The sequence below is a fragment of the Lissotriton helveticus genome, chromosome 10 (genome assembly GCF_964261635.1).
Source record: "Lissotriton helveticus chromosome 10, aLisHel1.1, whole genome shotgun sequence".
In the NCBI taxonomy this organism is placed as follows: Eukaryota; Metazoa; Chordata; class Amphibia; order Caudata; family Salamandridae; genus Lissotriton; species Lissotriton helveticus.
In genome coordinates, this window is record NC_136071.1 from 199,451,441 (window position 1) to 199,463,744 (window position 12,304).

General features: G+C 46.8%; 1 protein-coding gene across 3 annotated transcripts in view; it reads left to right on the forward strand.

Annotated features, from left to right (window-relative positions):
• The window catches only part of VWA3A (von Willebrand factor A domain containing 3A), a 528,715-nt gene that overhangs the window by 413,812 nt on the left and 102,599 nt on the right, over positions 1-12,304 (forward strand). For all 3 annotated transcript variants that reach the window (XM_078665117.1, XM_078665116.1, XM_078665118.1), the window contains one exon: positions 3,814-3,958. In XM_078665117.1, the coding sequence (XP_078521243.1) occupies positions 3,814-3,958 (145 nt within the window). The remainder of the gene's footprint in view (positions 1-3,813; positions 3,959-12,304) is intronic.

Genomic DNA, 12,304 nt, shown 5'->3' on the forward strand with positions numbered 1-12,304 from the left:
ACCTTTTCCCATGTGTAGACCTTCACGAAGCCTAACTTACAAAAACAGCTATATGCAGTGTCATGTGCAAAAGCGGCAAAAATCTAAAATTCCAACAGGTCATGCTGACATCTCTATAGCTCAATCTACTTTTTAACCTCCTCTAGAATGCAATATCTCATTAGAGATACTCACTTATTGAACCTCCGTCATTATACCAGATAAACCCATCGTTGAATTTGTCTACCTGTATTAAAACCATGCTCACCCTCAGATCCATGTCCAATTCATTTTTGGAAATTCTTCATTCCATCACCAATGTTCATAGGTTCAGTGGCCACTGCCTGGAAAATGTGCACAGTAATAAGCCTTGTAGGGAAAAATATGGGGCAAGGCTATCGCAAAAGTGGTTAGTAAGCATATTTCTCAATATTTAGAAAAAATTAAAACCTTGATGACTTCCAGTTTGAATTTACCCAAATCAAGGCACATAATCTACTTTTCTATTGGTGTTGGAGGAACTCAGATCGACTTTAGACTAAGGACATTGCATCACTGACCCTTTTAGACTTCTCTGCATCGTTCTGCAATACAGATCATCAGATTCTCTTTAATAGATTAAACAAAGTAGACACAGGCGGTACTTGCAAGAATCTGGGTTATTTATTTAGAGGGGCTAGAGCCCATTCAAATAATAAACACAATCTGTGTCACGATAAACCACAACTGTCACAAAAAAACCTGTGCTTAACCCTCTGGTAGCTTGGCAGAAAAGCATTCAGGCTTAACTTAGCGGCAAAGTGTAAAGTATTTATGCAGCGCTCAAGCAGCAATAAAGTAAAAACAATAAAAATCCCAAATCAATTTAGAAAAATAGAGTAATTTTAATACATAAAGTGACACCAAAATGACAAACATTAAATAAGTAGAATCAGAGTTTTGAATTTTTTTTAAAGTTTATGGTAAAAATAAAGCCAAATGCGAATATCTGATCACGTCAGGCCGGGACAAAGTCACAAGTTCAGACCAATTAAGATGGAGCGTAGGCTAGATACTGGACCAACTATGGCCCGCTGCCTGGGCTGCACAGTGCTACAATGCAAGACTCTGCGTTGTGCTGCGGCGAGATCGTCAAGATACTGCAGCACAAGTTCATTGCATCATCCTGCACCGCAGTGTATCGGATCTGGTGATGTTGATGCTGTGTTGGTCTGCGCCGCCCTGCTCCAGAACTGGTGAAGCCGCCAGGCTAGAGCTGCTAGGTGCTGCAATTCAAGGCTCTGCGACAGTCTGCGCTGAGTTGCATCGAATCTGGTGAAACCTTCAGTTGAACAGGGAGGCGGACACTCTGACTCCAGCCAAGGGTCCAGAACCTTGATGACAGTACTTGGAGGGTAAGGACTTACTCCGCAGAGAACAGAAGGTCAGGTCCAGTTGGGTCTGGTCAGCCGGGACGCAGGAGATGCCTTGTTATGTCCCTGTGGCTCAAATAGGAGGTTGGCCAGCAAACCCATGACGTCACCTCTGGTTTCCTAGGTTCAAGGCAAGCAGGTCTTGTCTTCCTTCTTCAGATAGTGAGCAGTTCATCAGAATCTTCAACAGGTCCAGGAGTGTTCTGATGAGTTGTTCTGAGGATGCCATTTTCATGCCCAGGGCTAGCCCTTGTGTTGGGGCAATACTCCCAAGCTGGTTCTGGTCAGTTCCGCCCCTTCCCCTTAGTTTGGCTTCAAACTGTTTATGGTAACAAAGGGCAGCTAGGACCAGGCGTCAACTGCATTTTCCAGAGATAGAGCAGACTCCATCAGCAGTCAGAAAAGGGGGCACAGCCCTCAGGCTACCCTTTGAAGCTCAGAAAGGGCTGAGTACAACCCAGAGGCCATCCTGCTCAGGTGAAGAATGCTCTTCCGTAAACGCAGGGCCCTTTGGTTCCCTGTCTGGAAGGAATACACATCATACCACAGGAGAGTCATTATCAGTCATGTGACTCTGACAACTGGCAGAAAGGCCATTTTTGTTTAGGCAGTATAATGTCAACTTTCTAAAAGTGGCATTTTCAGAATAGTAATTTAAAATCCAACTTTACCATTAAAATTGATTTTAAATTACAATTCAAATGATTGGAAAAAAGTGTTTCTCTATCTGCTCCCAAACTGAAGTTGTCACTTATTAAGTGTAATAAGGTAACCAAATGTTAGTCCATGGGAGAGATAGCTGTGCTACAGTGAAAAAATACTTTAGGAGCTGTTCACACTCAGGACAATGTAAAACTTAAGTACACATGTCGTATGTTTTAAATTCCATGCACCCTTCCCTATATTTTGCCAGGTCAAAATGGCACTTTAAAACTCCACTACAGCCCAAATAAAGGAAAGGGGCCCATTGAAGGAAAGGGGATTTCTCAGATTTACAAATATCTCACACTTAACTCCTGAAACTTGTTCACACCCTTAAGGTCCCGATGAGAACAATGGGTAGGCCCTTTAGACTCCAGATACGCCTGCATGCCCTATACTCAGATTCTATCAACTAAACTTTCTACCAGTGTGGCTCTGGCATGCTGGTGTGCTGGCCTCGCCGATGTTTTGCATCTGCTCAGAGCTGCAAGCTCATTTCTGTCACCTAGTATGGGAGTGCCCCTAGATTGCCCATTACTGGCAAACAATCTTCACCACACTATCCAGAGAGATTGGAAGGCAGATAGATTGACCCCCTGTAATCGCACTGTTGGGAGTACTAGACTGGATCAGCAACACAGTTGGGTACAAAACCCTGGTGGGGATCGGGTCTGCACTAGCCAAAAGAGACATGCCAGATTCTGGAGGGTTGCTTCCCCCCCCCCCCCACCTCCCCCCCTCCCACTAGCTCCTTGCAAGAGGGCATGGACTGGTGCGCTATGCAGGAAAAAGCTGTCTACATATCCTGGGGCCTCCCCAGGAAACGTGAAAAGATATGGGGGAAGTGGTTAACATATTGTGGGATGTTTTAAAATGTATTTACCCAGCAATATTTATACTGTACAACTCCAAGATCAATATTACATCAAAGTGTTTTGCTGTGTAACACTGTGGTTATTTGCTCAAAATAATAAAATTCAGTTTATGAGAAAAAAAAACTGCACTAGAGGCTGCAGCAGGCCTGAGAAATGTTTTACATTGCTACTTTAGTGGGTAGTACAATTTGTGCTGCAGCCCAATTATAGAATTTGGGTTATAGGCCCTGTGTACTTGTAGTACCATTTACTAATGACATGTAAGTAAATTAAATGTGCCAGTTACATGTATACCAAGTTTACCATGTTTAATGCAGAGAACATAAGCACTCAACCACTGGTTATCAGGGGTAAAGTGCATACAGTCCTAATGCCAACAAAACAGGTTTAGCAGCAACAGGGTAGTAAAGGTTTACCTAATTTCTTGTCTGGTCTGTGCCTATAGTTTACCTCCTTTTTGCCTGGTCTGCTCTTATTGCACCAAGGTAAAGGTTTGCCATAGCGCAAGCAGGGCAGTGTGCCCTATGTCTAACATGGCTCTGCAATGCATCTGTAGTCTGATCAGAGCCATCCAAGAATCCAGACCAGATCAATCTTCTGCTCCATCTTCATGGAATAGGTAAATCGAGTATGGTTGCAAAGCTTAGAAACTGACAAAATGTTGTTAGGAAAATCTGTGGGTAGAAAAAGTTATTATTAACCCAAAATATTTTGCGTCACATAAAGTGAATGGAATAAATGCTGACTACTGATAGTGTTGCACTCTTGGACATTTAACTTCCAAATTAAGATGTAAACATCAGCTCCTGAGTTTATTTGCAATAATGTGCATATGTTTTTCACAGGTTTAACCTGATGAGCTTTGCAGAATATGCAGATGCTTGGCAAGACTGTCTAGTGGAAGCTACAGATGAAGCCTGCCATGATGCCGTTCAGTGGGTATCAAAGGTCAAAGCCCATGGACATGCCAGTGTTCTTGAGGCTTTGCAGGTTAGTTTTTACATTAAAAGTATCCTTGGTTACTGAAATCATCAGGTCATCGCCAACATCACCAATTCTGCCTCTATCGGCAACACCCCTACTACCACTATCCTCACCACTAACACTTCTACCACCACCAACATCACCCCCAACAGCACTACTTATACCACAAATATCACCCATACTGCTGTCCCCCTCTATTACCACTGCTACCACCATCACCACCTCCGTTATGGCAAGCACTACCACCATCCTCTCATGTGTTTGTGTAACAGCATTACCATAAGCACCCTCACCATTTCCAGCACCACCATTACCAATCCTTACTGTTCACACCCAAACCATTACAACCACCATTACCATCATTACCATTACCACTTTCAAGACCACTGTTACTATTATCACAATTACTAGCATCTCTATCTCTACCATTATTACCATTATCACCAACTCTGTTCCTGCTACCAGCAACTTCATTCCCAACCCCAGCACTATTGACATTATTAGCTCCACAATCACAACCTCCACTGCCACCATCATCACCACTACCATTGCTATTGCCACCACTATGCACACCAGTACCACCATTGCCACCAACATTACCACCACCAATACAACCACCATTACCCTATTATTAGCACCACTATCAACATGACCACCAATACCACAACTGCAACCAACACCACTGCTATAATAGTCTCATCGGTATCACAACCATCACTGCCACTACCAATATCACCACAACTATTAACATTACCACTGAAAGTACCACTACTATCACCACTACTGCTTCTACCTGTATCACCACTACTACCACCATCTTCACCACAACTATTACCACCATCACCACTACATTACCGCCAAAACTACCATCATTGTCACAATTTTTTGATGTGCTTGTGTGAGAGCATTACCATAATCAGCACCAACAGCATTACCAGCACCGCCACCATTACGGCCATTACCACCATCACCATAAGTACATTACCCCCACCATTATCCCACCATCATTACCATCTTCACCATTACCATTGACACAAACTCCATTCTAACCCCTGCTACCACCATCCTCACCACTATCTCCACCAGCAACATCACTAGCAACAGCAATACAACTACTACTTCTATTACCACTGAGTTGCCCTTACGTCCAGTACAGGCAAACACCTGAACATGGCTCCCCAACCTAGGGACGTACCCCTTTGGTCAGATGCCTTGCACACCAGGACTTCCTGAGGGTGACACATAACTAATGTGTCGTGTCACAAGTCTGCCTGTTACCCAGGACAGAAGTGGCATCACCATGGTCACTCCCCGGCGACACAGCCCTTCTGGCTGGCCCCTGACCCACTGGTTCTTCCACTGGGGAGCCTATCCCCCTCGCACCCCTCCATCTGGACTTCTGCACCCTCCCAACTGGAGCGGTACTGCCAGACACCAGAACTGCTGGAGCTCTACTTACAGACACTCCACATCCTCTAGACACTGGGAGATCCTCCTCAAATGGCCTAGTACAGCCTAGGCCCCCGACTTGATGTTCCCTGAAGAAACAATCCAGGCCCTGAGACTGGGTTTCGGGCACCTGGAGACACGCAGTCCCATCCACTCCTTCTCCTCTGAGATAGGACGTGAGCCCCTACAGCGTGACCTAGCTGGGCTACTCTGAACCTCTCCCACCTCTATGTCTCTCTCTTCACAGAACCTTACCAACTCTAACATACTGTATCTAAACAGAACATAGAAATCAAAAGCAGGTTCCATTTTGCCGGACGTTCTTGAGAAAAGTTTAACACAGGGAACCTAGGTGACTGAGCTAAAACAGGAGTACACACCAAAGTATTCAGCAAGCTCCCTATCTCAGAGAACTCACACTCACTTGTCCAGTGCAACACACCATTCATCCACACACACTCCCCCCAGACCGGTGAGACAGTATCTACTGCCCCTGAATCTCAACCTGCACCCCTCTTACTGAGAACCAGGTACCATACTCTGGGAAAGGGAAGGGGAACACATGCACTGGACACAATTATGCTGCCACCACTGGATCCCACCCTTCCTGGTGAATCCAGAAAACTCACACTGCACTTAGGGGATAATCTACTCTCCCGCGCTGGTGACACCTAACTCACAGTGCACAAGAAATACATTTCCAAAGAAATGACATTTAGAACAAACTAGAAACAATAATCCCTTTTCATGTGACTATCTAAAATGCAGAGTTTTGTAGTGGAGCCAGTTGTCGCTGTGGTACTGCGCAAACACAAGTCCAAATCCCCACCGCTGACAACCAATGTTAGAAATGGGATTTCTGGTTGGCTGAGGCTTGCACCAAAGCCAGGCAGAAACCACCACTCTAGTCAGGGCAAGGGAGTTACACGCCAAAGATAATCTCTGCTCACCCCCCTTGGTAGCTTGGCACGAGCAGACAGGCTTATCCCGGAGGCAATGTGTAAAGCATTTGCGTACGCACCCACCAGCAACAACATCCAAGGTCCCCCACAAAAGGAATCCACACAAGGTTATATCAAAAGTAGCCTATGTATTATCAAAACACATCAGAATCAGAATCACAGGGTGTACATTGTGCCAACTGGCACGGGCAATATTTACAAGGGATTATGTACACCTGACAGGGCCACATGGACCACTGTCAGGATCATCGCAAAGTGAACTTGGTAAAGGTGAACTAAAACATACAAGTAAAAATAGGTCATAGAACGTACAGTCAGTAAACACTGATAATCACTGCACTTGCAACAGTCTGTGCCATGAAATCCATCATACACATATCCCATCAGTCTAACTACATTAGACCCTCACCACCTAAGTAAAACCTTACACTAGGGGCGTAAATCACACAGGGAAGTACAATCTCCCTAACATACCTAAACAGGTAAAACAACCTCCTATGCATACATCATATCTAGAGGTATCAAGACACAGGGTGTGCAAAACGTACTACACACAGTACATTTCCTAACACCCAAAGCATTAGCACATAAATCACATTAAGGTCCAGGTTGCGCCACTGCGCCAAAACCTAAACGTTGCAGCTGCCCACTACTTGCTGGGCAGCTGTGGACAAGAACAGGGCCTGAACGCTGCAGCTGGCACTAAGTGCTGCACAGCTGTGGAAGGCCAAGGTAGTGGCGAAGGAGTGCGACTCACTCCTGAGTCCAAACACATGTCCCTAGAAAGAAAAACCTAAACGGTGCAGCTGCCCACTACTTGCTGGGCAGCTGTAGACTCAAAACTGCGACAGGGGCTCTCACTAGCCCTTCAGAACAATGAGCCAAAACGTTGGAGCCACATGGGGCTCTGAAAATATATATTGCGCAAATGGTGGAGCCCTCTAGGCTCTCAACACACATGTGCCCTCTGGAGCACTCTGGCGCCTCAAACAAAAAGACTGCGCAAAAGGTTGGAGCCACGGGGCTCAGCACAGGCTTCTCTGGCCCCCACAGGCTTTTCAACAACTTCTTGTGGGGCGGGGGAGCCATCTAGCTCCTTGAATAAAAATGCCCCCATCGTTGGAGCGCCATGGCTCTGGGGAACAGGGGCCCCCCGGGACCTCAGGACCCCCACGGGGCCCCTGAACGATAAGAGAGCCATCGGTGGAGCGGCTCACTGCCATCTGGGGCCGCTCGGAAGAAGGGCACCACTCAGGTGCCTGGGGTGCACATGTGGCCTTCCCCCCACCCCAGCGGTCTCCACTTACCGGCTCTCGGCGGGGGAAAGGCTCCTCCGGGAAGACGCGGCGGGGCAGGCACCGGCAATGTGCCTTGCGCCCCGCCCGCAGGGAAATCGGCTGCGGCGCTGGCGCTTGGCGGGGCTCTCTCTCCTCGCGAGAGCCCCGCCCTCACAATACGCCAGTCTTCACCCGGTCCCCCGTCTCGGGACCGGGACTTGAGTAATGGAGCCCACGCAGCTCCGGGCTCATTCCTCCTCCAGCCTCCCCCAATCAGAGCGCGGCGGCGGGCGGGACTTCCCTTCAAAACCGGAAGTCCCACCCAGCGTCAGGCACTATGGTGCCTAACTTCCTGTGTGCCCGCGGCTGCGGCGGTGATCCTCGGGCACAGTGAAGGGTAGGCTCCCTCGATCAAAAAAATAAACAGCGGGGTGGGCACCCGCTTTAGAGCACATCAAAACGGGGTGGGCACTCATAATAATAATTAGATAATCGGGGTGGGCACCCGCAGTGGGGCCATTTTGGGGGGATCCCCACGCCGGGGATTTCCCCAGGGCCAGGGGCAGCTCAGCGCTGCCAAGCTGAAATAAAGCGCTCTCAGGCTAGCATTTTAAAAATAAAATACAGAGCTTCCAGGCTGCCAGAGGTGCTGGGAAGAGCCAAAGCCAAAAAGGGTTCCAGCAACAAAGTCCTCATAGGTGAGAGGGCAGGAGGGTGTCCAGAAAGAAGTCCTCCAGCAATCCAGGGGCTGAGCAGGGCCCAGGGAGACAAGCCTTCCCCTGGGCCCCAGCAGCAGCACGCCCCTGGTAGATTCAAGTCAGGAAACAAGAAAATTGTTTGCCCCAGTATTGGAACTTTCATAGATTCCCATGCTTTTGTATTTTGTAAAGTTACCAATACTGGGGAACCAAAGTTACAGGTAAGTAACTTGTTTTCACATGAGGTCACAGCCTCTCTTTATACACACATTTCCTTTGATGTCAAAGGTGCAGGCAAGGGGCGAACCAGACACAGCTGGTTCTTGAGCACTTCGCATTGCTCAGTCCCTCTCTCCATTCGCAGGATGGGTCAGGGACATCAGACACACCACAGGGGGCGGAGCCAGCACTGTGGAGGGAAGGCCCAGCCCCATTCAGGTCCCAGGTGCACTCCTCCCTCCCATCAACATGCAGATCTCTCCATTCACCACCGGGGCAGACCCATCCTGACTCCTGGAGCCAGGCACACCAGCCAGCTCCTGCCAACCACAAGCCAGACAGTCAATTCACATTCACCGCACAGACACGCCAACTTCCAGAAGTGGCACTTCCACACTAAACAAAATAAATCCACTCACATCATTGTGCAGCATTTAATCACACGAGTCCGCACATACCAAACTCGACCCTGCACTTCTCCACACATCAGGAACCACCATGGACACACACATCCCCCATGCATTCCAATGGGAGGGCAGGCCAATCTCACACACGCACTCAGGGAGTACACGCACTTTACACTGGGACACAGTGTCAAAGTGCGCCAAGACCAGAAATCACTATAATTGTGTAACATTAAAAGGCAAAAAGTTCAGGGGTGAACCTGCCAGAAAGGCCAAGCCCAACACTATTACCACCAGCAACATTTCCACTGAAGCTACTGCTACTACTATCACACTACTGCACCTATCTGTATCACCACTGCTACCACCATCACCACCACACCTAGTACCGCTATCACCACTACACTACTGCCAACACTACCACCACCCACACCATTTTGTGATGTGTTTCTGCAAGAGCCTTACCAGCATCCCCATTACCAGCACCACCACCATTACAACCTTGCCAATACCTGCCATTGCCAATACCACCACCACCCTAATTACATTACCACTACCATCATCACTGCTGTCATTGCCACGACCACCATTATAAACCCCACCATTACCCTTTTCTCCATTACCGGAACCATCAATACCATTACCACCAACACCATTCTCACCACAACTATCCTCAACATTACCACCACTGTTACTACCACCAGTAATATTACCACCACCACCATCATCATTACCACTATCACCATTACCACCACCCCTCTTACTAATAACACATTACCAACACCATGATTACCTCCACTACCAACATAACTGTCTCCATTACTACCATTTCCACCACTATTGTCACCACCATTATCACCACCATCTTTGAGACAACAACCATTACCAGTCCCACCATTACCATTCTCACGAACTCCTTCCTCAACTCTATTACTATCATTACCACCACCACCACCATTATCACCAGCAGTACCACCACTGTTACAACAACTACTATCATTGCAGTCACTATTTCTGTCAATAGCATTACTACCACCATTACATTATCACCACCGCTATTACCAACTCGGCTATTGCCTTCACCATCATTACGATTATTCCTGATTCCACCAACTCCATTTCTCATAACCTAGAAAGTTAGAGATGACCTGTGCTTGAGCTCCTGGTTCAACGGCCGTGAGGATAGTTCTAAGCTATTGAATTTCAGGCCTATTGAGCTTGAGGAGCTACCCCTGCGCTGTCCTGCGGTGAAATCAGGGTCACTGCTGGACCTGGCCTCTCTATCCATTCTGTAAAGAGGGGCACAAGTAATTCTATCGGTAGTAGGAGAATTGATTAATGGATCTCTAGGTTTGTGGGAACTGGAAGCATGCTGTGGTGATCCCACTATTAAAAAAACTGCCGAATCCCGCTAAGCCGGAGAATTTCTGTCCAATTTCACTAATACCGTTTTTCTCTAATTTCACAGACATGTTTGTCAACAGACAGCTCTCTGCCTTCATAGAAAGTCACAAGTTACTACACATGACGCAATCAGGCTTTCACCCATCACAGAGCACTGAGTCTGCCTTGTTACTGGTGACAGAGTTGATCCGTTAGATTTTGGACACAGGTGAATTTGGCAGGATTGCTATTATTAGATCTTTGTGCCGTGTTCAATACTGTGTCCCATAACACCTTGCTGGAGAGATGCTGGAACTGTGGAGTGGGCAAATAAGCATTTAACTGGGTTGCCTCCTTTTTGCAGAGGCACACTTTTCAGATAGCACAAAAGCTGTACCAGTCGAAAGTGTTTAAAGTGAACCAAGGAGTGCTGCAGGGCTTATCTTTGAGCCCTACCTTGTTTAATGTGTACATGCAACCGCTTGCGCAGGTCATAGATCACTATGGGTTCAACCATCATCTCATATGCGGATGACATACAGCTTATCATCATACTGTCACAAAACTCTTCCAGCATGGCCTCCTCCTTGTTCCTCTGCCTTCCAGAAGTTGCAAGGTGGATGTACTGGAACTGCCTTAAGCTCTGTGCTGGAAAGACTGAGGTGCTGACTCTGGGCATGCAATCCAACATCTGGTTTACAGCTTGGTGGCCTGTGGAGCAGAGTCCGCTACCTGAACCTAAAGCTAAGGTTAAGAACTTGGCCAACTGGCTGGATAGTAAGCTGTCTTTTGACAGCAAATCACTGCAGTGGCGGGGAAATGCTTTGGAATTTTTAAGATGTTTAAAACGATTCTCTGCCTCCAGCCAGAGTTAGCTAGAAAAACAGTAGTCCAGGCTCTGATTGTGTCAAGACTTGATTACTGTAACATGCTGTACTTTGGGATCACACAGGGTCGAATCAAGAGACTCCAAAGAGTGCAGAACGCTTCTGCCTGTCTTCTTTTGAACCTTCCTTGGTGTGCGTCGATGGGGGATGCACTTAAGAAGCTGCACTGGCTGCCCGTTAGGCATAGGTCCTCTTTTAAAGCCTTGGGCTATTGTCACAAAGCATTTACAAAAAAAAGGACCTCTGTACCTCCAATCCCTGATCAGACCATACATCCCTGCTAGAAATCTACGATAGACTGTAGAAAGACTGGCAGATGTTCCTAACATTATAAGACAAGAGCACGTGGGAGTTCCTTTGGCAACCTCACTCCTAAACTATGGAACTCTATGCCTCCGACGATTCACCAAACCCAGTAGGAGTGTTATTTTTGGAAACAACTCAAAACTTTTTTTTATAAGGATGGGAGCTAGGGATGCTTAATTACTACATTTGGATTTGTGGATACCTGTACCTAGCGCGGGGACTCCTCATTGATGTAGCTACACGCTTTATACAATGTGTTATCATTATTTCTACCACCATTCCATCACTATTATTAGCCCCCTTACCAATACCACAATTACCAACTCAAGTACCACCATTACCCAATCACTACCATTATCAATATAATTATCACTATTGCCTCCTCCATGATAAACACCATCAAAACTGCCACTACCTCCATCACCATCAGTACCACCACCGTTACTACCAGCACCATTATAACTACCAATACAACTAGTTCAATTACTGCCATCATTACTACCACTTTTGTTTATAACCACCACTGTTAGCAGCACTAACATCACAACTGCTGCCATTATCACCACCACTACTTATTAATATAAAGAAAGAGGAGCCCCTTTTAAGCCAAAGGAATAGGGCACTATACAGTAGAGAAAAACCAGAATCATTTGGACTCAATGCAGCTAAATTGTGATGTTCAATCAATAAGCACTAACCATGCCACCTAATACCTTTTCACTCATCCATCATGTACACATAAATGGGGATTATACCATGTAATTCCC